We start from the raw sequence: 27,467 nt of genomic DNA, 5'->3' as shown, positions 1-27,467 counted from the left end.
ACACCTCCTCCCCAGGAGGCCAGGGGGGTGGCAGGCCAGCGGTGGTAGGGATGCATCCCCCTCTGCGGCCCCACAGGGTGACGGAGGCCTCGTCCCTTATCTCACATTCCTATGGACAGGGTGCCTAATTATGGGCATCTGGTGATGGTGGCTGGCGGGCGGCTGGACCCTCCCCACGGCAGGGCCTTGGGGGTGCAGGCAGCAGGCGCCATGGCATCGCTCAGCTCAGCCTCCACGTACCGTGCTGAGCTCCTCAGTGCCTTTGGGCAGGGGCACGGCGAACCCCGCTTTGAGGGCGACCGGCGGCACGGACCCTTTGGGGCACGGGCACATGAGGCGTTTGGGTACCCAGGTACTGGGCACGGAGGGTGGGGGGCCCTGCTACCCTGGGGATGGCTCCCCCAAGGGCTAGCCCGATGACCTGTGTCTGGGGACAGTGTGGGACAACCCCCAGCACAGGGTGGGAGGGCTTGGAGGGGAACCCTGACTGCCTCCCATGGCTCTCTGGACTGTCCTTCAGCTCTTACTCCCTAAGTGCTTTTGTGCTCACCCTGTAAGTCCCTGGTAACCCCAGTGTCCCTGCTATCCCGAGGACCACTGTGCTGCCTGCTCCCCCCTCTACAGACCCTTTAGATCCTCCTTATATGCCCAGAACCCTCCATAGCTTTTTCCCCCCGACCCAGAGCATCCTGGCTGCCCTTATGTCCTCAGCTCCCCTGTGCCCCAGAACCCTAGATGTCACCTGCTAGGCCCCCCCTTTCCTGTACACCCCCAATAACTCTAATGTCCTCCTTTCCCCACCCAACACACTCCCCCTAGAGTAGAGTTTCCTGGTCATCCCCAGTGTCTTCAGCCTCCTGTGCCATTCCCCTCCTGTCCTCAGGTTGTCCAGCGCCCCCAGAATGTCCCAGTGCCCTCAGATGCCTCCAGACTACCCGGTACCCCTCCAGGTCACCCAGTAACCCCATACCCCGGGACTCCCTGTTCCCCCTTCAATCCCCCAGCACCTTCAACATCCCCAAACTCCCACTGCCACCTGCTACCCCCAGCCCTCCCTCCCCCAGTGTCACCAGGCTCCCCTACACCCACAGTGCCCCAGCCCCTGGGCACCGTGTCCCCATGCCCAGAAGCTCTCCACTGCCCACAGACTCCCCAGGCGCCATGTACCCCTGCAGCCTGGGCACCTGGGTGCATGCCCAGGGTGACACCTACCAAGTGGTGGCCGACGTCAGCCAGTTCGAGCCTCCTGACATTGTGGTGACCACCTCCAACTGCCATGTCACCATCCAGGCAGAAAAGGTGAGGCACCCGAGGGGCCATGGCACAGTGGGGGTCCTGCCCATGACACCCCCTCCTGTGGGTGGTGGGGGCAGAGTGGTAACTGGGAGTAGCCCTTGCTGGCACTAGGGTAAATGGGAGCTGTGCTATAGTGATGGGACAACAGGTAGGTCCTGCTCTACTGCACCTCTTCTGTGTTGGGGTAACTGGGAACTGCCATCATGGAGAATGGGGCAACTGGGAGGTCCTGCTCCATGTCCTTCTCTGCTGGAGGTGGCAATTGTGAACAGTCCCTGCTGGCACTGGGGTAGCTGGATATTACCTCACATGCCAAGACTTGGGCAGCTGGGACCTGCTTCCCACTGGCAGTGGGGTAACTGGGAACTGTCCCTGAATCACTGGGATCTTCCCTGTTGAGCTCCCTGCTGGAGCCAGGGTGACTGGGAGTTGCCCCATTAGAAGCACTAGGGCAACTGGGAATGTGCTGTGTACCACCATGCCACGCTGTGTTCCACTGCACCAGTGCTGCCTCCCTGCAGGTGGCCGAGGACGGCACTGTCTGTGACACCTTCACCCACAAGTGCCAGCTGCCTGAGGACACGGACCCGCTGTCAGTGAGCTGCACCCTTACTGAGGCCGGCACACTGGTCATCACTGCCCGGCGCCGTGTCAGTGCTGGCCCTGGGCAGCCCCCGCAGCTGCTGTACCGCAGCGAGGCCACGCTGTGAGCGGCACTGGGTGACAAAAAGTTCCTCGCCCCAAGTGGTGCCAACCCCAGCACTGTGGTGAAGCTCAGCTGGTGCCCACTAGCTGTGCCCCTCTCCACCTCTAGCCCCTCAGTGCTCTGGCTCTGTTTATAAAGTCCTTTTATTAAATTAATATAAAAATCTCTGTATTTACATGGGGAGGGGTGCATGGCAGAGCGGCAGCAGGACCCCCTGTTCCCAGCCATGAGGTGCTGAGCACAGGGGGCAGTGCCCACCCATGTCCCCGTGGACACCCCAACCTGATACCCCTCTCCCCCCCGTGCCACCCTGAGCAGGGACAGCCTGGTGGAGATGAGGGCAGTGGCCATTCTGGGGGGCACCAGGAGCTGGGGTGGTGCAGAGGTAGCGAAGTGGGAAGCCCCAAGAGCTGGCAGGTAGCTGGGGAGCAGGGGCTGGCTGGAGGGCATTTAGCTGGTTCCCAGCACAGGGAGGGGGCAGTGGCACTTGATTGAGGGTGCCCACTCCTGTGCTGAGCTTGGCGTCAGTGGGCTCAGGGCAGGCATCCCCCAGCACCTGCCAGGGGGCCTCTGTGGCTTCTGGGGACATGGGAAGGGGACCTCAAGGGTCTCACTGGCCCTTGGGGGCGTCGTCATCATCGTCGCCCCCAGGACCAGCCTCGCGGGGCATGTGGTGGTGTTGGTGGCGGTCCCAGAGCTGGCGCAGGGCGGTGGTGTCAGCCTCGGTGGTGCTGGCGGTGCTGTCGCGGAAGCTGGCGAGCGGTGGGCGCACCTTCACCCCCTTGCCGGTCAGCGAACCCTCGATGGCCTTGCGCAGCTGCGGACACCCCAAACCCATGGGTAAACAGCTCCAGGTGCTGTTCTGTGCCCCTCCAGCCTCCCCACCCCTGCTTACCTCCTTCAGGGACACCATGCCCACCAGTCGCCCAATGCTGGTGACAAATGCATGGTCCAGGCCCAGCAGAGAGAAGATGGTGTGGGTCTGCAGGAAAAGGGAGCTGAGTTGGGGGTCTGGGGGATGCGGGAAGGGGTCTGGGGTGGGGTGTGGGCCCACCTTGTGCAGTGAGGTGTGCTCCACCAGCTGGAAGGGTGCAGGGTCGATCTTGGCACTGCTGAAGTCCACCAGCTGGTCCAGCTGCTGTTCTTCCCACTCCAGGATCTGGGGAGGTGCCATTGGGCAGGGTGATGGGTATGGCCTCCCCACAGGTGCCAGCAAGGGCACACCCACCCTCCCTACACCCAGTCTTATGGAGAAGTCTGGGTCATCCTTCCCCTACCTCCCCACGCCCACCTCATGCCTTGGCACCCCTTTGGAAAGTCTCGGATCCCTGTGAGCAGCAGGGTTCTGCCTGTCTCTGCCCACTCCCTCACCTCTGCTGGGGTCATCTTGTCACCCAGAATCATCTCCTCCTGCAAGAGAGACCTGTTGGAGCAGCCTGGAGGGCAGCAGGCAGTGCGTCTGCACACTGGCTGCAGGCAGGGTACAGCCAGGGCACAGCGAGGGTGCAGGTAGGGCATGGTGAGGGTGCAGGCAGCACATGCAGGCAGGGCATGGGCAGGTCAAGTAACATGATTAGTTGACAGGATATCGGTCACACCCTGATTGGCCACAGTTGGACAAGCCAAGCTTGTGATTGGTGGAGAGAATGCAAGGTGTGCCATGATTTGCTGAGCAAAGGGGGCAGATCCTGTGGTTGTGATGGCTGGGAGGCTCCATGTCCAGATTCCTGGGAATGTCTGGGACAGGGAGGATGCACACCAGGATCGTTGTATGGAATCATAACCATCCAACATGGGTTGAACAGACATAGGCCCAACGCGATTGGCCAAGAAGAATCTTGCCAGACCCCTGATTGGTTCAGAGAACTCCTGCCAGGCTCTGATTGGCTGGCAGGAGCTGTGCCCAGGCTGCGATTGGCTGCAGCTTACCACAATGGACATGCGGACGCGTTTGGCCTTGGGATAGGCTGTGACCTGGGCCTGGCCCGTGGGAGAGACAGCAGTTAGGGGATGGGAGGGGATGGGATGGGATGGGATGGGATGGGATGGGATGGGATGGGATGGGATGGGATGACATGACATGATGTGGGATGGAGTGGGATAGGATGGAAAATGATGGAAGGGGATGGGAAGGGACAGGCAGGGTTGAGCAGGAATGGAAAGGGATGTGACAAGAATGGGCAGGGCTGGGAAGAGCCAGGAAGGGCTGGGCAGGGCCAGGAGGGGCCAGGCAATCAGGGATGGGAAGGGATGGGCAGGGCAAGGCACGGTCATTCAGGAATGGGCAGGGCTGGGCAGAGCCAGGCAAAGCCATTCAGGGGTGGGAAGGGCTAGGGAGGGCCAGGCTCTCACCTCAGTGGGCTCTGTGGCGGCGTTGGCACAGAAGAGGCTCTTGAGGGCGATGCCAGCATGGTCTGTGGTGCCAGCTGCGAGTGGGGAAGGGGTGTCAGTGTGGGGGACACAGAGGGGTCGGGGGGTCCGCATGCAGACTCACCTGGGGGGCTGTCAGCTGGGCTGCTGGGCACCCGCTTCAGCGCCGGCTTCAGGGGCTTGCGGAGAGCAGGGCGGGCAGGAGTGCCTGAGGAGGTCTCTGTGCTGATCTGCAAGAAGATGGGGTGGTGGTGTGCAAGAAGATGGGGTGAGAGTGGTGGGGGGCACCCTGACCAGGCATCCCCCAAGGCAGCTGCACTCCTCACCTGGAAGCGGATGCTGGAATCGGAGAGCCGGTGCCCATCCTCGGAGAGCACCTTCTGCCTCAAGGCCAGGATCCGGCGCTGGGGACTGAGCTGGCTGCTGAGCAGGGCACCCACCTGCGACCGCTCGATGGAGCCCAGTAGGATCATGGACTCTGCCAGACACAGCAAGGGGCCACACTGGTTCCCAATGTTCCCTCTGCCAACCACCCACCATCCAGGCTCACTCCATGGCCATTGTGGGTCCTGGCAGATCCCCTGCCTGTGTCTCACCTGCTGACTCCACCAGCGGCAGGTTCTTCATCTTAGTGCTGTGCAGGACCTGCTGCAGGTCTCGGTATTTGCAGTTGAGTGTGACGTAGTGGATATCCCGCACCATGATGTCCTCCACCCGCACGTTGTATTTCCTGCCCAGGGAGGTGAACAGTGGCTTCAGTGTGATGCCACTCCCTCCCCTTGTGCCTGGTGAGGGGTTTGGGGTTGGGACAGGGGACACACACTCACTCGTGGTGGCCCCAGCCCAGCTCAGGGAGGTAGGGAAGCTTCTTGATGCGGATGATGCTGTCATAGAGGGAGGGCTGGAGGCTCTGGGCCACGGCATTGGCCAGGATGACAGCAATCATGACTGGCAAGATGTGGGAGATCTGTCCTGTCAGCTCGAAGACGATGACAGCCGTGGACACCGTGTGGGTGACAGCACCTGATAGTGCAGCTGCCCCTACAGCCACCCCGAGGAGACACGGAGGAGGCTGTCAGGTATTGCCCACCAGGCTAGGTCCCCACCCTGGGTTCCTCCCTCTAGGGCATCCACCACATACGGAGCCCTTGGGACCATCTGGAGACATCCCCAGCGGTGTTATCACTCCCAGTTCCAGGGATCATGACCTCATCTGCGGGGCAGCATCTCCAAATGATGCCCACCATGGTGTCCCCATTCCAGCTGGGTGCTTACCCACCACGGCGTAGCCCCCCGGCACGATGCGGTAGATGTTGCTGTCCGTGTGGATGCCGTCAGGGAACCAGGCTGCCATGCTCTCCCCCACCAGGCGCCCAAAGGCTGCCCCTGCGTGCAGAGTGGGGCTGGGATCAGGCACAGGGCTCTCCCAGCACCTGACCCAGCCTCACACCCTCTCCTCTGCCTGGTGCTGCCAGGGAAGGGGACACCTGGAGGAACCCACAGGTGTCCAGTGTGGGCTGAGAGGTGGCTCCCTCCTCCCGCTGTGCCCACGCAGGGTACAGGGTCTCACCAATGACAAAGACAGGCATGAAGGCTCCACAGGGCACTGGGATGGTAGTGGCCAAGGCTGACATCCAGAACTGTGGGGCAGACATGCATTAGTTGCCTTCCCTGACCCAGCCCTGCCTCCTGCCCCTGCCGTGACCTGCAGCTAGGTACTGTGAAGCAGCACGTGGGCACCGCACCCTGCCATGGGCATGGGCTCCTCCCAGGGGCACCCTGCCAGCCCCTCCCTGGTGGCACCTGGTGGCATCTGGCCAGTACCTCCCTGGTGGCACCTAGGAGCAAGCAGCCAGCACCTCCCTAGTGGCACCCTGGTGGCTCCCAGCTAAGATCACTTTGGTGGCATGCCAGCAGCACCCAGCCAACACCTTGGTGGACTCTCAGAGCAGCCACCCAGTGCCTTCTGGTGCCACCTTTCAGGCACCAATCTGGCATCTCCCTGGTGGCATCCAGGAAATCCTCTCCACAACCTCCTGGTGGTACCTTGGGGATGACAGGGGCAGGGGGTACCCACCTTCATGAGGATGAAGACAACGAGCGTGACGAAGACGTTGGAGCGGGGATGGCGCCAAGCCTCCAGGATGCCCAAGTATTCAAACTCATCATTGAGCCCCTGCTTGACCCACGTCTGGTTGTCAAAGAGTGTCACCAGGGTGTCCTTCTGGGTGAGCTGGTGATGGGCAGGGATCAGCTGGGGCTGGTGGGGGCCCTGGGGTGGGGACCAGCCTGTCACCCCACAGCAGGTACCTGGCCAGCCATGAACTGCCCAAAGCCGGGCGGGAAGGTCAACGTGGAGATGATCAGCGTCACCAGGGCAGGGAAGAGCAGGCGCCTGGCAGGGTGGCACAGGGCAGGGAGTGATTTTGGTGCAGCCTCAGCTCCACCACCCCACTGCTAGGGACTGCTGGGCACCTACTTCTTCATGAGGAAGCGGTTGATGGTCTTCTGGCGGCGCATGAACTGCACGATCTTGCGGTTGAGGTAGACAAAGAGTGCACCCCCAAATCCGCTGGCAATCCTGGGCAAAGCCAAGGGGTGAGCACCCACGTATTGTGCTGCCACCACCAGCACCACCAGCACTGCCACTGCCACCCCTGGGGCCGTTGGACGGGTGCTGGGATGGCCGCACTCACCCAATGACAGCAAAGGCAGGCAGCTCCTGCAGGTCGAAGGGGAAGTCGAGGCGGAAGCGGGTTTTGAACAGTGCCGTGATTGTCTCTGGGGGATGGTGGGGGTCAGTAGGGCTGGGCAGGGGACCCCTGTGCCCTCACCCTACCCGAGGTACCTTCATCCTTGTTCCAGACAGCAAGGACACGGAAGATGAAGGCGCTGAAGGTGGCAGCGAAGAAGCCGCGCCAGTAGTTGCGGACGGCAAAGAAGGTGGAGGTGACCTCGATGCTGAAGAGGACGCCTGGCATTGGGGGGAATGCACAAGGGAGGTGGAGAAACCTAGGCAGGGTCCTGGCGCCTGGCATGCTTCCCACCCTGAGTCCATGCTCATGCACAGCCCATGGGGGTCTGGCTGCCCCATGGACACACTATGGGGCAGTTGAAGGGCTTCCCTGGAAAAGCACATGGCTGGTCCCAGCTGGCCACAGTGGACGTGGCACAGTGGGCCAAGCACGAGTTGGCAAGAACGAGAGGGCAGCGCAGGGATGCGGGCAGCGACATGAAGGGTGGCACTGGGATGGAGTGGGGTGCACACAGATGGACAGAGGGACAGATAGGGCAGCAGGCAAAGGGCAAGGAAAGAGTCAGACACATCACCAACCTACGGGCAGGGCTCAGCGGGACTGGAGTGGGGAGCTCCCTGGAGCGCAGGGCGGTAGGGGAGAGGACAAGAGCAGACGTTACACATCTGGGAGGATGGTGCCCGCTCCTCCCTTCCTCCTCCCTGCTGAGCAGCACTGCCCTCTCCCATGCCAGCTGTCCTGGGGGTCCTGCTTGCCTCGCCAGGTGGACCCTGCTGCCTGGGCGGGAGGTGTGGGGGTTGTGGGGGGCCCGGGGTGACCCTACCTCCGATGGGGGCGGCGAAGCAGCAGCCAACACCGACAGCACAGGCAGCTGCCAGCATTTCAATGTTTCTTGCCTCATTCTGTGAGGGAGACAGGAGTGAGTGGGCACTGCCCCCCCAATCCCAGGCATTGCCAAACCTTCTGGTGGGCACATGCTGATCCCTCTGGGGCCAGCCTGCCTTGCTTACCTCATAAAAGCCCCCGAAGAGGGAGAGGAAGCGGCTGAGCAGGGCTGCACACATGCTAGCGATGTGGACAAAGGGACCCTGTGAGGAAAACAGGGACTGAGGACATGGCCCTCATCCCCCCTCCCTGGCCCCCTGCTCATTCTGCCCCAGATACTGCCCTCACCTCCTTGCCCAGGGGCATGCCGCTGCCCAGAGCACATGTCAGTCCGATCACCTTGGCCACAAAGGTCTTAAGGGTGAGGTACTCCTTCAGCACGACGCCACGCAGGATGGTCTTCATCTCAGGGATCCCTGAGCCTGGTGATGTGGGAACAGCCTTGACCAACAGCCATGAAGGGGGACACTACTCCATAGTTCTGGGGGTAATCCTTGATCTGCCACAGGGAGACCCCAGAGACACCTCTTCCCACAGCACAATTGGCAGGAACAGCCCCATGATTACATAGGGACAGCTCAACCCATACCCTATGGGGACCCCAATCTCATAGCCCCCAGGAGACCCCCTGAAGATCAGTTTTTTGCCTTGGGAAAACTCCCAAGCCTTCTAGCCTCATAGCCCAGGAGCACATCCATCTCCCTTAACTCACGGGAGACTCTGAAGACCAACTCATAGCCCTCAGAAGAGCCCCATCCCCAAAGCTCAGGATGACATCCAAACCACAGTCCCCAGAAGACCCTGTGAAGACCAGCCCATATCCCTAGAAAGATCCCCAGGACCTCCAGGAAGACACCCAGGCAGCTCCCAAGGCACAGCCCTAGGGAGTGGACACCCTGTTTAGGTTGCAGGCAGCCTCCTGATGTCCTACCTACGGCCTGGGGGGCGAGGATCTGGGTGAAGCCAGCTGAGAAGGTAATGAGCACAGTCGGGTAGGTGACCCAGGCCATGTACTGCAGCAGCACGTTGGTGTCCAGGCCCCCATACATCCACTTCTGAGCTGTGGGAACAGCCGGTCAGATGGCTTGTGGGTGGCAAGGCACATGGCATAGCCCTATGGCATGGCCACTCCCTGCCCTGCCATGGCCCCAGGAACCCACTGGTACCCACTTACCTTGGAGGCAGGTGGCAATGGCAAAATCCATGGCCCAGCTGACCAGTGCCATGACCAGCCCCAGCAGGATGAGGAAGACCCAGTCCTCGCCCACCTTGGAAATGAGGAAGCGCTGGCACTGCAAAGCGCAGACTGTAGACACAAGGGCATGTTCAAGTCTGGATGCCTCAGGGTTTGGCACACTGAGGTGGCAGAGCCAGGCTGGCAGCAACACAAATGCTCAAAACCAGTGGCACTGACTCAGCACTGCTGGTACTGTCTGGTGCAGGAGCACCACTGTGTCCAGCTGTCACAGCCAGCAGACTGCAAAGCCGCACACAGCACCGCCGGGCATGCACCTCCCACCAGCACAGCCTCCCTGGCATGGCCCCAGGTAGAGGGGCTGGGGGCCCCCAGTCCCTCCAGTGTGCCCGGCTATTTTGGGCCATTGTGTCCCTGCTGCCCGGCGGGCAGGTGGCATTGTCCTCGGCGCCGGTGTCCCATGACAGCCAGAGAAACTCTACCCGTCACCACCGTGGTGGGGTGGGCAGCTGTGTCCAGACTGTGCTGCCGCGGGGCTGCGCCCACCTCTGCCCGTATCCCGGTGACCCTTACCACGGCAGGGGGCACAGCGGCCCTGGGTGTATTCCAGCAGCTCGGAGGGGCGGCGGGGCCGGGGGGTGTCGCCCTCCTGCAGCCGCAGCCGGGCCGCCTCATCTTTGGCGAAGGTGCCCAGGTCCTGCGTGTAACGCCCATACATCTGCAGGAGAAGGAGTGGGCAGGGGTGTCAGGGTTGCTGGTACCCCGACTCCTGCACCCAAGTGGGGAAAATGAGTCGGGGAGCAGTGGGCATGCTGGCACGGCCTCCCAGCACCACGGGTGCCAGGTGAGGGAAAAGGCATGGCATCCCAAGGCAAAGGGGTGGAGATGCCTGTGGGCGTGCCCGGCTGCCCTCCGGGGCGTGGGAAGGAGCCAGGCAGATAAGGTGTGAGTGGATCGATGGTGCTTGTTTTGCCCAGGTGCCCAAAGCAGGCAGCTGTACCAGTCTCTGGCCCTGCCCAGGTGCCCCAGGCTCCGGGCTGGGCTGGTGGAGGGTGGGGAAGGGCCTCCAGTGATGGGAGCGTGGCCAGCTTGGCCAGGAGGCTCTCTGAGGGCTGATATTGGGGTTGTGCAGGCACTCTGCAGGCACCACACCCCGACATTGCTAAGGCTGGGATACCCCCAAAAGCAGCCTCGGCAGGTCACATGTGACATGAGCTGGCTGGTCTCAGCTGGCAGCAGGGAGGCAAGAGGACAGTGCAGGACAGGATGTACCCCCAGTTCCAGGAGAGAGGAGGGTCCAGGGCAGTCCCTGGGCTGTGAGGAGGGGGTTTAGGGAGCAAGTGAGTGCGAGTGGCTCTGTGCCCACTCAGGGATCACTTCCCTTTCCTCGGGTGCCTCCTGCCTGGCTGTGGCACGTGGCCTGGCCCTGATGGGGGGTGGCCCTGGCAGTGAACCTGGCGCTGGCCAGGAGCTCTTTGTGCCCGTCCTCCCCGCTGAGCCGGGGGCATTTGTCCCGCACTGGCGGGCACTGCCAAGGACTCTGTTGCTTGGTTTCCGCCTCACTCCCCCCGGCACGACCTGAATGCCAAGCGCCAGAGGTTGGCCCGGCACAAAGGGAGGCTTCAGGGCCGCGGGGGCCCTGCCAGGCTCCCACGTCGGGACAACGTGAGCCCCATGCTGATGGCGTGCCCACCCGCCGTGCCGTGCCAGCGCAGCGCGTGGCTGCCCAGCCGGGGCGCAGCCGCCCTCCTCCCCGGCACGGCCCTTGCCGGCGCCCGGCGGAGGGGCAACGCCACGGGTGGGCACCGCGCTTGGCACGTGGGCAGCCCAGCCCCGGCTGCTGGTGGCAGTGCCCACCCTGGATGCCCAGGTCCCGTTCACAGCCCCCTGGCCTGCTGGCACATGACAGCTCCCCGTGGGGACGGTGTGAAGGTGCACTCCTGACAGGGCAGCGCTCCTGCCCAGGTCCCTTTGGTAGAGAGCAGAAAGCAGCCAGAGTGGCGCCGGGTGGATTCTCTGCTGTCTAATACCCAGGTTGTGCCCAGCAGCGGGAGGGAGGGAGGGTGGGGATGTAGGCAAGGAGAGGAGAGTTAACTGATTTCCATTGCTGACCCTGTCCTAGCATGGATTTCCCCCCAAACTCCTGCTCAGCATGGGCTCAGTGGCTCCTTGCCCTGTGGAAAAGAGCTGGGGGGAAAGGCACGGCCACCTTGAGGGGCCAAATCCAGCACCAGCTGCCAGAGGAGGACCCCGGCCCTGCACGGGGTCTTGCTTTCAAAGGCTCCCTTTGGAAAAAGCTTGTTTGCTCTGGAAGATGAAATGGGCCGGCACCCCAGGAGTGCTGTCACCCTGCCAAACATTTGCCTGCCTGGCCCCACTGCTGACCCATGGCCAGCCCAAACCGAGAGGGGAGCAGCCCCAGGCTGAGTGAACCCCAAATTGGCTCAGTGTCTACATCTTGGGGCTGTGCCAGAGGCTGCCACACTGACCTCAAGGTGTTGGGGCACACGGTGGGATGTCCAGTCCCAGGGGCTCCAGCCTGGTTGGGGGTGGTGGGATTTGCTCCCTGTCTGCCTCACTTTCCAGCTCACCCCACTTGCAACAAGAGGGATGCAAGCAAAGGGGCTGTGCCACCCTGCTGTCACCCTGTGCCACCCCATGCCACCCCTCTGCCCCATGCCACAGCCCCACATGCAGGACATGGGACCCCCACAGGTGGCCAGTGCTGAGCAGCCACAGCTACTGTGCCCACAGCCCTGGCATGGCCATGAAGACCAGTGGTGGGCTCTCTCCTTCCTCCTCCTCCTCCTCCTCCTCCGCTTGGGTTATTTTTCCACAAAGGCCTTTTGAAACACAAACAGCCCCGGGACTCCGGCCTCTGCCGTGAAGCAGCTGAACAATCACAGTGCCGGGCGGGCAGGGAGCGGGCACAGGGGGGGCTGGCGGGGGGCACTCGGGGACACGGGCACGGGCCAAGGCCTCTGTTGGTCCTGGGCTCCTGCGCTGCGGGCACCGGCTGTGCCACAGCCCCTTGGGCACTGCCAGCCCATGGTGCCTGCTGTGCCCGGGCGATGCTGCGCCTGGGCGGGCACTGGCATCTGGTGCTGCCGTGTCCCCGTGCCAGCCTGTCCCATAGCACTGAGCTTGCCTGGCAGTGGTGCCCACTTCCTCGTGGCTGATGCCAGCCAACCTTCCTCCCAGATTTCCCCTAGGGGTGATATTTAAAGGCAAGGGGGTGAGGGGTCTTCTGGGCTGGCAGTGGGCAGGCAGAGGCCAGGGGCTGTGTGTCACGCTGCCCGTCTTAGCCAGGCTCTAATCGCCCTGAGCAGCTCTGCAATGAACAAGGGCAGTTTGTCAAGCTTAATCCCCCCCCAGAGGCCCTTTGCTCCCCACCACAGCAGCCTGGCATGTGAGAGACATTGGGGTGACATGCACCCCACCAGCCTCTGAATGCCAGGGGTTCCCACAGACACCTGTTCAGCATGGGGACCCCAGGGTGGGATGCTGGGGCCTGAGGAGACCTTTAGATCTGGGGCCCCAAGAACCATGGCCAGGGCATCCCAGGGCTGTTAAAATCTGGGGAGGGGAAGGGCATGGGGTAGGGACAGAGAACTTTGGGCATGGCTGGGCACACCCCTGCAGCCTAGCTGTGATGGCTTGGCTGTGGGCACAGGCAGCAAGAGCTGTCTCCAGGGCTGTCCAGCTCAGACCGGCCCATGCCAGGCTCCAGCTGGATCCTGACTCTCCTGGCAGGTGCTGGCAGGAACTGGAAGGAACTGGAAGGAACTGGTGGTGGCTCAGATGCACTGGGAAGGGCTGGGCACTCCTCCTGCCCAGCAGGTGCCCAGGCAGCTCCCAAAATACAGGTGTGAGGCTATAGGACAGGAGCCTGCACCCAGTCTCACCCACGAGCCCTAGGCGCTCTCATGAGCCTCACTGAGCCCACAGGCCATGGGGATGGGCACCATGGAGCACTCAGGGCATGGGTACTACCCTGCCCAAAGAAAAGGAGGGCAAAGTCTGCTGATGCCAAGCACGACTGCCCTGATGCCAGCCCAGCATGCCTCTCCCCTCACACACTGCCCGCAGGCTCCTCCACCCCGTGGTGCCCTGCTGGGATGGCCTCTCTGCTCACCCACCGTGACCAGGGCGCCCAGGGAGGCCATCTGGAGCTGGCGGCAGGGAAAGGCACTGCCACAGCTCACTCCTGCTCCTGCCCCGGACTGCTCCCTGACTCAGCTCTGCCGGGAAGGACTGTGGGGTCAATAAGGTCGTGGAGATGACGGCACGGCTGGAGTTCCCATGGCCCGCTGGTGTCCCACAGCCACCTGACAGCGGCAGGGCAGGGGCAGCTTGGGGTAGGCGCTGAGGGGCACCACCAAACTAAGGGTTTGGGTGCTCGGAAAGACAATGAAGAGAGTATGCAGAGAGCAGCAGTGCCCTGACACTGCCCCATGTGCCCATGCTGGGTGGATAAGGCTCAGCAGGGTCTGCACCACACACAACAACTGGCTCAGGCTCTCTTGGGCAGCCTTGGGCACAACTCTGTGGCCACACAGTCCCTGCTTTCCCGCACACCTCCCTGGCCCTGCCTGTCCGAATGCCTTTGCCAGGGCAAAGTACCGTCCGCCTCGGGCACCGTCCCAAGTGGAGGCCCGGGAAAAGCACCTTTGCCCGTGATGTCTGAGGGCCATGAGCAACGGAGAGCAGTGGAGTGACTGGGGACACAGGGGTGAAGGAGGACACCCCAGGACAACAGGACACCCTGGTGCCAGTGGGGAAGCCTCAGAGGAAAAGGAGTTGTAAACGTGGGGCTAAGGTTGCAGGTGGGGGAGATACGTTATCTTGGGGACAGAGGGCTGGGGACACGCAGTGCCGGGGAGAGGTGCCCGGGCTGAGCCTCTGGGAGCCCCCACGGGTGGGCATCCCTCCCCAGTGATGAGGGTGTTGGCAGGGGACGGTGAGGGTTGTGTGGAAATCCTGCCCTAGGGGTGGGGGCTCAGCTGGGCTCCTCCACCGCCGGGGGGGCTGGAAGTGACACCCCAAACAGGAGACAGCATCCCAAACAGGGCACCGCGGAGCTCTGCTGCCCTGAGCAGGGCAGCACCCCCAGACCCTCAAACCTCCCGGGTGCTACATCGCTCCCCGTCGCGTCCTGTGCCACACCGGTGCCCTCCCGGTGTCCGCGGTACTCACCAGGGTCTGCTCATACTGCAGCGCCCGCTGCGCCTCGCTTTCGGAGGCCATGGTCCCGCCGCTGCCTCCGCTCCGCTCCGCGCCGTCCCGGTGCCGGTGCCGGTGCCGCTGCCGGTGCCCGCGGCGGCCGCGGCTCCTCCCGGACCGTGCGGGGCGGGCCCGGGGCACTGCCCGGGGGAGGGATCGGCCGCGCTCCGCCTCCGCCGGCAGCGCCCGGCACCGGCACCGGCAGGGCCGGGAACCCAGCGCCCGTCTATGTCAGGGGATGCCCGGCCGGAAACTCTGTCCTGCGGCGGGACCCCGTCCACCGTGGGCTTTGCCTAGGATGGCACCCGTGGGCAACCAGTAGGTGCAGGTGAGGGTAAAAGCTGGCGTGGGGTGACCACGGGTCAACTTCCCCCTGGGACACGTTGCTCCCTCTTCCCACAGGTACAAGGGGCTGGCGTGGGGCTGGGCGCTACTTCCCTGTGGGGTTTTCCCCCAATGAGATGTGGGAAGATCGTGCTGGGGCTCTGGAGACCTTCACTCCCAGGCTTATGGCCATGCTTGGCTGGGAGACAGATTGGCAGGGACAGAGTATCTGAGGTCTGTCTTGGCATGAAGGACACGAGGGCACCTGTCGATGCCCAGGGAGGGCAGGGCACCTTGGCACTGTTGGAACTCACCACCCCAAATGGCAGGGAGTTCATCCTTACCGTGATGCTGCTCAGTGTCCCAGAACTGTCAGCCCCCAGGGAGAGAGGTGGGCTCCACTCTTCGTTGCTGAACTCGCTGGGCAGTAGAGTCTCAGTCCTCTCCAGAGAGACACACGGGTAGAGCTTGGCACCAGCAATCCTCGGGCAAGGCACTCCAGCATGGCACGCTGGCTTCTGGGACCTCCGTCTCACCGCCGCCGCGGGCTCAGGGGCACCCGGGGCAGCTGGTGGAGCCAAGCTCACCCTCCTCCCCAGGGCACAGGATGGCACCTTTGTGGCAAGAACTGGATGCAGGGAAAGTCAGAGCTGTGGCACTGCTGGGCTGGTGCGGCGCGATCAGGAACAGGCTAGTTCTCACTGCTCAGGTGCCACCCTCTTTGTTTGACGCCAGCACCCCCAAGGGTGGATGACAATGGCTGGGCTGGGGGCTGGGATATGTCCTGTGCCAGTCTGGGAGGGTTCACTGCCCGACATGAACCAGTTTGAGGCAGGGAGATGACAAAATGGGTTGCCCGCTCATTGTATCCCCAGGCACGGAGCTCTCTCCTTGCTCGTCAGCTCCTGGCACTGCCCCGTGGCAGCAGGGACGCTCATCCGGAGGGGAAGCCCTGTGCCAGGACACATGCTCTGCCCACAGCCACCAGCGTGGCTGGCTGTGGGCCACCAGCACACTGCAAGGCCACCACAGGTGGTGCCACCCTGCTGGCACCAGCACCTGCGTGTCAAAGGATGTGTGCAGGGCAGGACACCCAGCTCAACACACAGGGCTCTCTCCCAGCCTAGTGTGCCCCAGTGGCATTCTTCTATTGCTCTACCACTACTCCAGTCTAACCTAGTGTCACCTTTGGTGCAGCCCCAGTGCAGGCCAGCACTGTCCCACTGCAGCATTGCTGTGGTGCCACTATGCCTTACTGCTATCCCAGTAGAGCCCAGTGTTACTTTCCCTATAGCTCTGATGCTGTTCCAATAAAGCCCAGTATAGCTCTGACTGTCTCAGTTACCCCAGTGTATAACAGCACAGCACAGATGGCCCCAGAAATCTCCCTGTCCTCCACGTTAGGGACAGAAGAGCAGGTGGCAGCATGGGGACTCCCATGGGGCCCCACAAAGCCTTAGTCCAGTGCATCTGTACTGGGGTGACTGGGGTTGTGCTGCCCCAGAGCACGCACAGAGGTCTGCCCTACACCACCGTGGGTGTCTGTGCCCAGCCCTGGGCACATGGCTGGCTGTGGGTGCTGCAGGACAGGGCCTCCATGGGTGAACGCTGGCTTGGGGCCCCAGGCTGAGCTGTTTGTGCCACCATGGAGGTGTAGGAGACAGAGTCCTGCTGTCCCTGTGCCATTGCCAAGCACTCCGTTGGCAGCCTCCACTGTGAGCAGAGGTCAGCATCGTGGCTCCAGCTGTGGGCTCTGCACACTGCTCTGGTCCTCCCCAGTGCCACTCCCCGCCCATAGGGGTGTCCTGGCATTGGCTTCCACACCCCATATCCCCAGATACACATCCCCAACCCCAGCAATGCCAGGGCCTGCAAATTCCCCTGCAGTCCAGCACAGGATGCAGGGGCACAGCCCTGTGCAGGCTGCTGCTAGGAAGAGACATGAGCCAGGTGGGTAATAGCTCTGGTTTTAATAAATACATCTTGACCCCTGTCCACTGGCACCATAAATTATGTGAGAAACCCGGCTGAGACAGGGTGGGTGCAGCAAACAGGGGCCACAGGAACTTTACACTATGTACAACATGGGCACGATGCCCACTGGCCAGGGGGGCTTGGAGGGCAGGGCAGCAGGTGCCCCAACCTCTGTGAGCCCAGCCACTGCCCACTGGCTTGAGTGGGTAGGGCAGTCCTGGCATTGCAGTTGTGCTGAGATGGGGTGCCCAGGCTGGGGGCCTGGCCATGTGCACCTCACTGTGCTCCTCTGTGCCCCCCACTCTGCACAGGCAGGGGCAGTAGGTAGTGGAGCCCCCCCATGCCACCCAACATCGCTGCGTGCTTGCCCCACTCTGGGCAGCAGTCACTGCTCAGTGGCTCCGTGACTCCACCTTGGCATCATGGACCTTCTCCCGTGCATCTGAGGGGGCATCCAGAGCTGTGGGGGAGAAAGTGGGGCTGAGAGATGGGCACAGTAGGTGCCAGGAGGACACTTGGGGTGATTGTGCCAGTCCTGGCTCAGCAGCAAGGTGACTGGGAGGTGCAGGGGCTGCCACAGAGAGTTTGGGCAGTGGTGCCATGTGTGAGCACAGCACTCACCACGGCACTTGGCGCAGCAGGGGTTGTCCCTGGTGGCAGGGCTGGCACAAGCAGATGGGGGGCACTCCTGGCGCTGGCAGTGTGTCTCCCCTGACTGGGGAGCAGAAAGAGGGGCTGAGCACCAGAGTTGGGTGTCCAGGGTGCTGCTCTCCCGCCCATTCTCAGAGCCCTGGGGAGCGGCACAGTGGCACCTTCCCTTCTGCTGCTGCCCCAGGCTGCCACACTCACCACACACCAGCACAGGATACACTTCATTTCTCCAAAGGGGGGCACAGAGGGGTGCCAGCTCTCATTGTTGAGGTACCAGCGGCGCCCAAAGCGGCACGCCCGCGGTGCATCTGCCTGCATGGAGTCCGCCAGCTCCAGGACACTCTTCTCTGGGGCTGCAGGAAAAAGCACTGGGAGGATGCCTGACTGTGGCAGGGCAGCCTGTGGCATTGGCAGTGGGGGCACACAGGGGCTGTGCAGGGAGAGCAGAGGGCAGGAGAGGGTTGCAGGTACCTGGGCACTGCTTGCAGCAGTCGGAGGGGCTGGCGCGCACGGGGTTGGCACAGGTGAGTCGCGGGCACTGCACCTTCTCGCAGTGCACTTCACCTGTGGTGCCCTGCAGGGACGGCACGGGGCTCACAGGAGGTACAGGGCAGTCGGCATTGCCCAGGAACTGAGAGTACCCAGAGGTGCCACACCAGAGTGGGGGGCAGGTACAAATGGCACACCCACACCCACCTTGCAGGTACAAATGGCACACTTGATGAGGCCAAAGGGGGGCACAACAGGGTGCCAGCGAGTGCCAGAGCCTCGCCATGTCTTGTCACCGTCAAAGTAGCAGCCTGGGAGAGGATGAAGAGGAAGTCACAACCCTTGGGACAGCCTTTGCAGAGCAGCCCACCCAGCCCATGCCCGCAAGAACTTACCCTCACTACTGTCTCGTGCCCGCTCCAGCTTCAGCTCTTCCTGCTCTGTCTTCTTTTCTACAAGGAAGAGGAATGCTATGAGGGGGTGCACATGGTGCCAGCAGCAAAGTCTCTGAGAGGGACCTCCACCTTGTTTTCACAGGGAGTCCCCCAGCCCAGGACTCCCCATCCCACAGGTACCTTTACAGATGGGGCAGCAGAGCTCTTCGGGGTGCACCTGGTGGGTGCAGTTGAGGGGCTGGCACAAGATGGGGTCGCAGATCACTGTGCGCTTCTGGGAAGAGCAGGGATGGGGTTCATTGCAGGGGAGCATTATGGATGGGTGCTGCCCCTCCAGCACACCCCCTGGCTCGTACCTGGCAGCTGCAGATGGAGCACTTCTTGTCATAGTCGGGTGCCCAGCGGGTGCCGTGCGCCCGATGCTGACCCTCAAAGAAGCAGGAGTTGGGGTCCTTCTTCACCTGCTCCAGGTCCCTGGTCTTGGTGTTCTCAGAGAGCTCAGCCTCCCCCAGGGAATCCCCTGGGGCCAGGCGGGTCCCTCCTGTGTGGCACTGGTTGGGAATGTGCACCTGGAGGGGGACAATGAGCAGGAGGTCACTTCCCATGCTGATGCCAGGCTTCCCTCCATGGTCAGCGTTGGTCAAGGAATCATCCATGACCACAGAACACATCATGCTGTACTGCTGGGACCATGTGACAGAGTGATCCTGTGTCCTTCCATCCCGCTCCAGGCAGTGACACATGGCTGGGGACCCCAGATAGCAGCGGGGATGGGTAGGGGTGCCCTGCCCTGATGAGGACCTACCCGTCCCCGCATCTCCCCATTGGGGTGTGCTTTGGTGCTGACTTGCAGGAAAGCAGTGCCCTGGGCCAGGTGCTGCAGCAGGTCAGCGTCCAGGTCCTTCACTACCCCCTGAGCCTGTCGAGGCAAGAGGACCACCAGGGTGGGGATGAGGTCTGGCCCAGCCCCTGCTGTGGGGTGCCCCAACAGGGTGCCCACCTCACCTCAGTGCTGTAGAAACCCTTGAGCAGGCGCTTGTGCTGATGGGGTCGGGTGCCCATCTCCCCCAGCTCGGCCACCCCATGGATGTGGGCACTGACAGTGCCGTCGCTTGGGCGTCCCAGCCCCGCCACTGAGATCTCGTAGTGCAGGTGGCAGTGCTCATCCAAAGAGAGCCAGGCGTGCCCCCCAGCGCCGCTGTGCACTGGTGGGGACACCAGCTGTCCTGCCAATGCCACGGGCATCTCTGCACATAGACAGGGACCATGGGATGAGGTGGGTGGTGTGTGGGAGGGCTGCCCCATTGCCCCCCATTACCACCCCGTGTGTCCCTGGTACCTGTGTAGCGGGCAAGCAGCCCACTGTAGGGCAGGGAGATGATTTGGCCCCGCAGCTCACCCTCTGCCCAGTCCTTGGTGGCCACGTTGAGGAAGAGCTCATTTTGTAGAAGCATGTGGGCATCACGGGCGCTGGGGCTCTGCCAGGCACCGCAGGCCTGCCACCGGTGGGACAGAGTGCAGGTTGGTACAGGGACTCACCCAAAGTCCCTGTGCCATCCCTCCTAGTGACAGCTAGTGCTCACCAGCCCATCCTTGTAGCTGGGTGTCATGTCAAACAGGATGTTCCTCTTGCTTTTCCGCCGGGGTTTGGTCTCCAGTGTGATGCCCACCACCTCGCTGGCAGTGCCTACCACCTGCACCTGTGGGCAGGGTGCCAAGGGGCAGTGCCAGGGTGGCAGGTACCCTGGGGCCCTTGGGAGGGAAATGGGTGACCACCCCTTACCTGGTACTCCAGGGTGCCATTCTCATGCAGTGCCAGCTTGGCCGAGCCCACAGCCCCTGTCTTGGTTGGCAGCAAAGCGTCCGCTCCACACAGCACACTTTGGATGGCTTCAGCCAGGGGAGAGAGACACAGGGGTGGGTGAGGTTGGCATGGAGGTGAGCACAGTGACCCCCCTGCACCCCAGGGTGCCTGCCCAGTGCTCACTGTCACAGCTGCGGCGGGTGGTGATGGTGCCAGCCAGCTGGCGTGCATGCCGGCCCTCTGTCTCAGCCATGATGCGGAGCTGCCCCTGCACCAGCCACTGCAGCTCCTGGGCAGACAGATCACTCAGCACCTCCGCGAAGTCAGGGTCCTGACAAGAGAGGTAGAGTGCCATGGATCAGGCCTGGTGCTCTGGGCACCATGGCTGTTGGGGCACATGGGGGAACAGAAGGTTTTACCTCCACAGTGATGTTGGCATGGACCTCCCGTAGTGTCTGGTCCTGGTGCAGGATACGGACCCTCAGCGGGACCCAGGGGGATTCTGGACATGGCAGAGGGGAGTGGACCCACTGGAGCAGGGGTCTGCAGCCACTTTCAAACCCACCCCTCTCTGCCTCCTGCCTCCAAACCCCAGGCACCTTTTTGCCAGCTGCCTGCCCCTGTGTTCCTGGACCCCCACCGTTCCCTCCAGCACCCCCGAAATCCTTGCACACCCACATTACAAGCCCATCCTTCTTGCACAGTGACCCTCACACCCCATATTCTCTGCAGCAACCCCAGTCGCCCCACATAGATGCATACCATCCCCTCTCCCCATGCATACCCCAAACCACACGACATCCAATTTATGCACACCTCACCCTCCACCCCACACCACACACAGTCCCCGTACCCACCCTGAGCCCTACAGCCAGCTCAGCCACATATTCTGACCCCACAGATGCTGACCCGTGCATTCTGAGCTGCAGACATGCCATGCACCCCTTCAGCTCTATGCAGCCCCCTCTGGGTAGTGCCTCACTCCCCTTCCCCTCCCAGCTCTCACCCCTGGCTCCAGGCTCCAGCAGCCCCCGGGCCATGAGGATGAAGTGCAAGTTGTTCTCGGTGTCACTCAGTGTCAGCATGGCCATGCCCCCAGCACCCAAGTGCAAGGGGTCCAGCGAAGTCAGGATAGCACCGAACGTCTCTGTGCAGGGACAGGGGCCATGAGGGACATTCTGGTGGGCACCCGCTGCGTGTGCATGCAGGAGCTGGACTTACCTGCGAAGAGTGCCCGGTGCTTGAGGATGTGCCCGTGGACCTCTCCGGAGGGCTGCGCCCGGGTGACGAGGGATACGCGGAGCTGTTCCCCCCGCAGCAGCTGGACGTTGGCTTTGGACACCGTCCTCCACATCCCGCAGAGCTGTGGGTGATGGGTGGAAGGGCTGGGCGGTGGCTCAGGGGCACCGCAAAGCCGGCAGGGGTCAGAAAAGGCACTGTGCCCCCTGCCCTCCCAGCCCCTCTCACCATGCCATCCTCGGGGGCAGCGCTCTTCTGCACGGGGTGTTCAAACAGCACGTTACCCTCGGGGTCACTGAAACGCACCCGGCTCGGCCGCCCCAGCCTGCGGGCATTGGGGGGGTGAGCAAGGGCCACGTAGCTGCCCTCCTCCCCCCCTGGTGCCACCCTCACTCAGCATCAGGCACAGCGGTGTGTCGGGGAGGGCACACGGGGGATCACCAGGGATTTGGGGTGGGTAGGAGAAGGATGACGTTCCCCTGCGGTGCCAAGCGCCAGGCTCTGCCCGCCCATTCCAGGACTACCCAAGCACTGCTGTCCTGCCAAATGCCAGCTTGGCACGGGCCCTCTGGGCTCCCCTACCCTGCAGCGGTGTCTAACTGGCATAAAGCAGGATGGGGGTCTCTGCCGGGAAAGGCACCAGGGCAGGACCCGCTCGGAGCTGAGTACTCAGGCTGTAAATAAGGAGCATTTTCGGCTCCGCTTGGCTCCCCCTGTCAGAGCTGGAAATTAGTCACCACTTTACTATGCAAAGGGGCCTGGAAGCGAGAAAGAGCAGAAGAAACTGGAGCGGGAAGGAGGGAGGGAGAGGAGAGGCTTTGCTGCTGGAGGGCATCCGGGGAGGGCACGGCAAGGATGGGGAACCCTGGCAGCCGTGCCAAGGCACTGCCCACCGGCAGAGCCTGCAGGGTGGCACAGCAGTTCTGCCAGCTGCACCCACGGGAGCCCTGGAACCGTTCCCGTTTGTTCCCAGTCCAGACCTGGAGGCAAATGGGTGAGGCTGGGCCGACACTGTGGGTGTGCCGAAATTCTGGCCACTGACCTAGGCTGGAGCCCCAGCACACTGCCCCCCCCCGTCCCAAATCTCTCACTCTGTCAATGCAAGGCCGTGGCACCATGGGGGGATGTCAGAAGGGAAACAGAGGAACAAGCACTGTTGCATCCCCCGCCTTTTCCAGAGAGCTGCCTGCTGGGCTGGGCTGGACTCACCGCTCATAGCTGATGGAGAAGAGCAGGGAGGAGCGCAGCAGGGTGAAGCGAGCCTTGGCCACTGCGCTGGACTTGGGGTGCCATGGCTCTGGGCCACTCGTCAGCAAGGCCACGAACTCTGGGGAGGGGATGCTGCTGATGAGGGGGAGCATGGGAGTTGCCCCACGCTCCTGCTGCCTGGGCAGGTGGCTCACCTGTGCGGGCATCATCACGAGCCAGACTCTCAGAGCTGAGGTAGGAGCGGTCGTTGTAGGGCTTGTCCAAGTCATCCTCCTTGTCCTGGAAGTACTCGAAGGTGTCGAAGCGGGGTGCAGGGCTCTTCTCTGGGGGGCCTAGCAAGGTTGGCATGGGGTGGACAGAGGAGGAGACCATCATACCAGGCTGTTTGTGCCCAAGAACTCGGGGTGGGGGACAATAATAAATCCCCCCCTCAAGATAGACCAAGATGTGCCCTGTGAATCACTGTGGGGCTCTCAGCTGGGGTTGGGGTCATGCTGTGCACAGGCACATGGACAGGCAGGGCATTTATCCCTGTGTGCCTTCCCTGCACTTCTTCCAGGCTGTCCCCATCAGGGCTTCCCCCTGCCCATCATATCGTGGGCACTGGTGACTTTCCTAACAGATTGATTAGCCCTTTTCAGAGGGCTGGTGCAGTTCCCCCTTTCCCGGGTCAACGGGGGATGTTGGAGAACTGGGGGGGCTCCCTGCAGGGAAGCACCCACTCTCCTCACCTTTGGGGCAGGTGTGGCAGCAATGCCCAGGCAGCAGTGTGGCCCGGGGACAGGCAGGCACGGGGCAGTCCTGCTTCATGTTCTTGCAGTTCACTTTCCCCACAGGCTTCCCCCGGTGGTTCCTCTGCTGTGGGGGGCCAAGAATACCCCAGGAGAGCCTTGCCAAGGTGTGCCAGGCCATTCCAAGGTCTGCCAACTCATGCCCTCCTGGCACAGCCAGGCTTCCCCCATATTTTTCCATCTGGAGCCCCCGGACACCTTGTGCAGTCCTCAGATGCCTGTACAGCAGCCAAACCCGGGCCCCCTCCCCACGGCCCCCAGCCTCCTGACCAGCTGTGCGTGGCCCCGCCAGCCCTGGCCTCGGGGGGCTGCTCGGAGGGAGGGAGGGGGCCGGAGGCCATCCCCGAGGGGTGGGAGGAAGAATGAAGCCTGATCCTTTAAACCCCCCTTCTCCTCCCCTCTGCCGCGGGGGAGGACATCCAGGTGTCCGGCTGGCTGAAGGGATCCCGCTTCCCTCTTCCGTGGGTAGGAGAGGAGTGTATTGAACAGAGGGGTCGAACTCCCTCCCTGCCAGCCCCCTCCCCAGCAGGGCCGGGTCCTGGGGGGCTCCCAGGGAGAGGGGTGTGTGGGGTACTCACCGGCTCGCAGTGGCAGATAACGCAGCGCATCACCCCGAAGGGCTCCCCCAGGTCCGGGTGCCACGTCTCCTCCAGGGCATAGAAGTGCCCCCCGAAGGCGCAGCCTGCGGAGACCCCACCACCACCCACCGCCGTCCCCGGTCACCTCCGGGCCGCGGGCACCCCCCTGCCGCAGCCCCCGACCGGCCGGCACCGCCCCGCCGCCCGCCGCGCTCCCGGTGCCGGTCCCAGTGCCGGTCCCGGCCGGCCGGGGGGCCCGGGGCAGAACGCGGGGTGCCAGAGAAGGGGGGTGCAGGCATGCGATGAACAGACGGGAGTGCGGGTGGCAGGGAGGGGGTGCCCGACGCGGGATGCGCGATGGGGGGTGCGGCAGCGGCTTGGATAGGACCGGGGGTGCGCGGAGCGGGGGAAGGAGGGGTGTAGGGCAGGGGGCTCCTACCTGCCGCCCCGCCGGGGGGCAGCGGGTCCGTGTCGGGCCGGATGGGCAGGGCGAGCTTGGGGCGGGCGGCGCGGCCAGGCAGGGGCCGGAGCGGGAGCAGGGCGAGCAGCAACAGCGCGGCAGCGCGCATGGTGCCGGCCGGCCGGGGCGGGCGGACCGGGACCGGAGGCGGCGGCGGGGAGTGGGGGCCGGGCGCTGCCGGGCGCTGCCGCCGCCTCTGCCCGGCTGCCGGCTCCGGCTCCGCTTTATAGGCGGCGGCATGGGCAAGCGGGAGCTGCGAGCCCTGTGCAAACAAAGGCCCCGCTAATGAGGCGCAGGCAGCGGCCGGCCGGGGGGGATGCGCCCCCCGCCGCGCTCCGACCCCCCCACATTCTCCCCGGCCCCGCCGCCCCCGCCTGGCACGGGCCATCCTGTCCTGTCCCGTCCTGCGGCAGCCGGGGCACGCTGCTGCCCCGCCGGGGCATGCCTGGGCATCTCCGCACTCGGGATGTCCTGGGGATCCCCCCATTCATTGCTCCCCCTCTCCCCGGGATGCGGTATCCCCGAGTGCAAGAGCATCCCTACTCATATGCCAGCCCCAGGGCATGGGAAATCTGAAGGATGGGGCTTGGAACTAGATGATCTTCAAGGTCCTTTCCAACCTAGCCCAGTCTATGATATGATTCTATGATATAACCCTCCCTCAGGGCATCGGGAACCCTCAGAGTTTGGGTATCTTGGGGACACCCCATTCCCTATAGCCCTCTGAGATACAGGCCACTGTGGAGACACCACCGCCACCATCCACACCCCTTCCACTGAGCTTGGGGTGTTCCTGAGCACTGGACATCCTGGATATATCCCTATTCACATGCCCCTCTTCAAGGCCATGAGCCCCGCGGGAGTTTCTCATCCACATAAGCCCCCTCGGGAATAAGGCCTTTGCAGGGCACACCCCTTCAAACGCTGGTCTCCTCAATCCGTATACTCCCCCTGACATGGGACATCTCTTGGGCACAGAGCATCCTGGCACCTCCTCATCCACACCATCCACCTTCAGTCATGAGCCCTTCCAGAGCTCATTGCTCCCCACTCCCCAGGCATGAAATATCCTGGGGACTACTCCATCCTCTCAGTCCACTCCCAGGCCACTTGGCACCCCAGGACACAGGGCACTGCAGTGCACTGTTCATCCACAGTCCCCTGTGGGACATGGACTCACACAAACTTCTCCTCTGCACCCAGCCCTTCTTCAGGACTGAGGATCCTCCATCCACTCAGCACCCCTGAACACGGGTGCTCCCAAAAGAGCCAGATCCTCCCCCAGTCCACATTGCTCTCTGCAAGGCACAACCAACCACCCCCCACCCCAGCTTGTGCCTTCCACATTCCTAAATTTCTCTAGCTCCTGCACACCTTGGGCAGAACAAGGCTCCAGAGTGGGACCCTGGGCTCCTGCCCACCTGTGACAGTGGCTGCAGGAGAACAGAAGCTCAGAGTCCTGGGTTTTGTTGTCCATGGAGGGAAGGGGCATCTGGAGGGGGTATGCTGTGAGAGCAGCACCCAGCACCAGTCCCACTCTTCACCCATGCCTGGGCTGCCAAGGGTGGCAGAGGTTGGCAGTGAGTAGGCATCATGGAAATATTTTCGGAGAACATCATTCATCTGGGGAAACTGAGGCACGAACTCAGGGGAGGGGAAGCCTATGAGGACTAGGGGCAGCGTGTGTCACCCATGTCCCTGTTGCCACCCCCGCCGAGGGAGAGGCTGAGGGTGGTGGGTGCGTGGCAGGCGGGCGCCCAGCAGGGGGAAGGCGGGTGGGGAGGGGAGGAGGGGGAAGCTCGGGGCTGCCAAAATCAACTCCGGGCGGTGCAAACACCCGGCCAGCTGCGCGGTGTAGCTAGGGAAACACGGCACAGCTGGAGCACAACAGGCCCCTGCCTCCCCAGAAGGCTCCTCCTGGGCCTCCCCGCAACCCAGCGAGCAGCTGGGGGGGCTGCAGCCCACCGCCCCGTGCCCCGTGGGGTTGCCCATCCCAGATTTGTCCATGGCTGTCCCATCACATTAACTGCCCTGGCTTGCCACATGTCTCCACGCAGCGCGACACCTCTCCCGGGGGGGAGCAGTGGGGCAGGTGGCCTTGGCCATGTCAGGAACCTGGTCCTTGGCAGGAGCTGGCAGAAGGCAGCAAGGGGTAGCCGGGCTTACCCCAGCAGCACAGCCCGCCACGGCTGGGACACTGCCAGGACCTCGGGCATCTCCCCGGGCATGGCTGTTCCTGACACCCTGCCGCTTGCAGGCACGTTCTGCAAGCAGGGACCATGCCTGGCAGCAGGGCACCCCTTGGCCCTGTGCCCTCCCCGCTGTCCCCAGCTGTGTCACTGACCTGTCCCCTCTCCTCTCTCCCGACGTCCTCTCTGGCCGGGAATCCAGCGGCGCGGAGGGCAGGGAAGGGCTGGGGTCTGTGTGGCTGTGCCAGCGTCGCTGCACGGTGCCCGCTGCAGCACGGCAGCGGCCCTGGGGACGGCGGGACGTGAGCGGGGCTGAGCAGGGAGGAGGCGGGCGATGGCTCCCAGCTGTCCCGCCGATGCCAGGAATCCGGCGCTGGCTCTGTGCACCCAGAGCTCGTCACAGTCTCCTGGCTCGTCTGCGGGACACGGGGAAGCGATGAGGGAAGCTCCCTCCCCTTTCCCGGGGAAAGGAAAGAGAGACGGGGAACCAGCCTGGCTGCAGCCCTCGGCGTGGGGGAATCCGAGGCACGGGGTGAGGGAGGGGGGTGCTGCAAGGGTGTCCTGGCACTGCCAGGCAGGGACCAGGGTGGCATGGGGCATACCAGGCCAGGAGAGTGCTGGGCATCCCTGCCCAGGGAAGGGCTACCGCAGTGGGGGCAGGGAGGAAAGAGATGATGCAGCCTTGCCTGGACTTCCCTTGTCCACAGCCTGGGCTGCCCCTGGAAATGCCAAGGGGTGCCCTTGTCAAGAGGCAGAGGTGGCTTGACAGAGCCTCAGGGGTCCCTGTGCTCTTGGAAAGGGAATGGTGCTGGCCAAGGGCAGCGCTGGGAAAGTGTCCTGGTCCCACCAGCTGCTTCCCAGAGCCCGCACATGTGTGTGAGCAGCAGTGCCCTGCACAAAGGCACCTCTGAGGCTCCAGAGCTGGGTCTGGCG

General features: G+C 63.3%; 3 protein-coding genes across 8 annotated transcripts; 1 reads left to right on the top strand and 2 right to left on the bottom strand.

The window, feature by feature from the left end:
* The first annotated feature begins 164 nt into the window (after positions 1 to 164).
* LOC146433170 (heat shock protein beta-7-like) lies at positions 165 to 2,165 on the top strand. The gene is made up of 3 exons (XM_085069176.1): positions 165 to 352; positions 1,148 to 1,299; positions 1,818 to 2,165. The coding sequence occupies exons 1-3, from the start codon at positions 211 to 213 to the stop codon at positions 2,004 to 2,006; spliced, it is 483 nt and encodes a 160-aa protein (XP_084925302.1). The 5' UTR covers positions 165 to 210; the 3' UTR covers positions 2,007 to 2,165.
* On the bottom strand, positions 2,128 to 14,564 carry CLCN2 (chloride voltage-gated channel 2). Of its 3 annotated transcripts, XM_085069172.1 has the most exons (24): positions 14,405 to 14,564; positions 9,782 to 9,926; positions 9,188 to 9,319; positions 8,945 to 9,073; positions 8,302 to 8,435; positions 8,139 to 8,216; positions 7,952 to 8,030; positions 7,221 to 7,346; positions 7,069 to 7,153; positions 6,852 to 6,953; positions 6,683 to 6,767; positions 6,450 to 6,605; positions 5,943 to 6,012; positions 5,648 to 5,758; positions 5,200 to 5,413; positions 4,969 to 5,102; positions 4,699 to 4,850; positions 4,497 to 4,602; positions 4,355 to 4,428; positions 3,932 to 3,982; positions 3,374 to 3,412; positions 3,057 to 3,161; positions 2,898 to 2,984; positions 2,128 to 2,819 (listed from the first exon to the last, which is right to left on the bottom strand). In XM_085069172.1, the coding sequence occupies exons 1-24, from the start codon at positions 14,453 to 14,455 to the stop codon at positions 2,613 to 2,615; spliced, it is 2,652 nt and encodes an 883-aa protein (XP_084925298.1). In that variant the 5' UTR covers positions 14,456 to 14,564; the 3' UTR covers positions 2,128 to 2,612. The 3 variants fall into 3 exon arrangements, with proteins under 3 accessions (XP_084925298.1, XP_084925300.1, XP_084925301.1); XM_085069174.1 differs by lacking the exon at positions 3,932 to 3,982; XM_085069175.1 differs by lacking the exons at positions 2,128 to 2,819; positions 2,898 to 2,984; positions 3,932 to 3,982 and having other exon boundaries at positions 3,056 to 3,161; positions 4,355 to 4,602.
* Positions 14,565 to 16,706: 2,142 nt separating this feature from the next.
* Positions 16,707 to 26,949, bottom strand: CHRD (chordin). 4 transcript variants are annotated; one of them, XM_085069168.1, is made up of 25 exons: positions 26,690 to 26,819; positions 25,720 to 26,006; positions 24,325 to 24,607; positions 23,886 to 23,989; positions 23,248 to 23,374; positions 22,711 to 22,848; positions 22,517 to 22,634; positions 21,536 to 21,632; positions 21,290 to 21,431; positions 21,075 to 21,215; positions 20,488 to 20,570; positions 20,252 to 20,399; positions 20,048 to 20,154; positions 19,848 to 19,964; positions 19,604 to 19,760; positions 19,270 to 19,511; positions 19,070 to 19,183; positions 18,621 to 18,833; positions 18,445 to 18,538; positions 18,265 to 18,321; positions 18,077 to 18,180; positions 17,852 to 17,954; positions 17,579 to 17,733; positions 17,351 to 17,444; positions 16,707 to 17,189 (listed from the first exon to the last, which is right to left on the bottom strand). In XM_085069168.1, exons 2-25 carry the CDS (start codon positions 25,966 to 25,968, stop codon positions 17,122 to 17,124), a joined length of 3,255 nt encoding a protein of 1,084 aa, XP_084925294.1. In that variant the 5' UTR covers positions 25,969 to 26,006; positions 26,690 to 26,819; the 3' UTR covers positions 16,707 to 17,121. The 4 variants fall into 4 exon arrangements, with proteins under 4 accessions (XP_084925294.1, XP_084925295.1, XP_084925297.1 ...); XM_085069169.1 differs by having other exon boundaries at positions 23,248 to 23,371; XM_085069171.1 differs by lacking the exon at positions 25,720 to 26,006 and having other exon boundaries at positions 26,690 to 26,949.
* Positions 26,950 to 27,467: the final 518 nt, after the last annotated feature.

Source organism: Lichenostomus cassidix, chromosome 9 (assembly GCF_008360975.1).
Source record: "Lichenostomus cassidix isolate B80296 chromosome 9, HeHo_3.0, whole genome shotgun sequence".
In the NCBI taxonomy this organism is placed as follows: Eukaryota; Metazoa; Chordata; class Aves; order Passeriformes; family Meliphagidae; genus Lichenostomus; species Lichenostomus cassidix.
This window is presented reverse-complemented; position numbering and strand designations above follow the sequence as displayed.

What these genes read in the sequence shown, in the direction of transcription:
- LOC146433170 (XM_085069176.1), top strand. Translation starts at nt 211, where the DNA reads ATGGCATCGCTCAGCTCAGCCTCCACGTACCGTGCTGAGCTCCTCAGT. An exon ending in TGAGGCGTTTGGGTACCCAG is followed by an intron (nt 353 to 1,147) that starts GTACTGGGCACG and finishes CACTGCCCACAG; the next exon opens with ACTCCCCAGGCGCCATGTAC. An exon ending in TCACCATCCAGGCAGAAAAG is followed by an intron (nt 1,300 to 1,817) that starts GTGAGGCACCCG and finishes GCCTCCCTGCAG; the next exon opens with GTGGCCGAGGACGGCACTGT.
- CHRD (XM_085069168.1), bottom strand. Translation starts at nt 25,968, where the DNA reads ATGAATGATGTTCTCCGAAAATATTTCCATGATGCCTACTCACTGCCA. An exon ending in GCTCCATCTGCAGCTGCCAG is followed by an intron (nt 18,539 to 18,620) that starts GTACGAGCCAGG and finishes TGCTCTTCCCAG; the next exon opens with AAGCGCACAGTGATCTGCGA. An exon ending in GTATCCTGTGCTGGTGTGTG is followed by an intron (nt 17,445 to 17,578) that starts GTGAGTGTGGCA and finishes TCTGCTCCCCAG; the next exon opens with TCAGGGGAGACACACTGCCA.
- CLCN2 (XM_085069172.1), bottom strand. Translation starts at nt 14,455, where the DNA reads ATGGCCTCCGAAAGCGAGGCGCAGCGGGCGCTGCAGTATGAGCAGACC. An exon ending in CATTGCCACCTGCCTCCAAG is followed by an intron (nt 9,074 to 9,187) that starts GTAAGTGGGTAC and finishes CTGTTCCCACAG; the next exon opens with CTCAGAAGTGGATGTATGGG. An exon ending in TCTTCGGGGGCTTTTATGAG is followed by an intron (nt 8,031 to 8,138) that starts GTAAGCAAGGCA and finishes TCTCCCTCACAG; the next exon opens with AATGAGGCAAGAAACATTGA.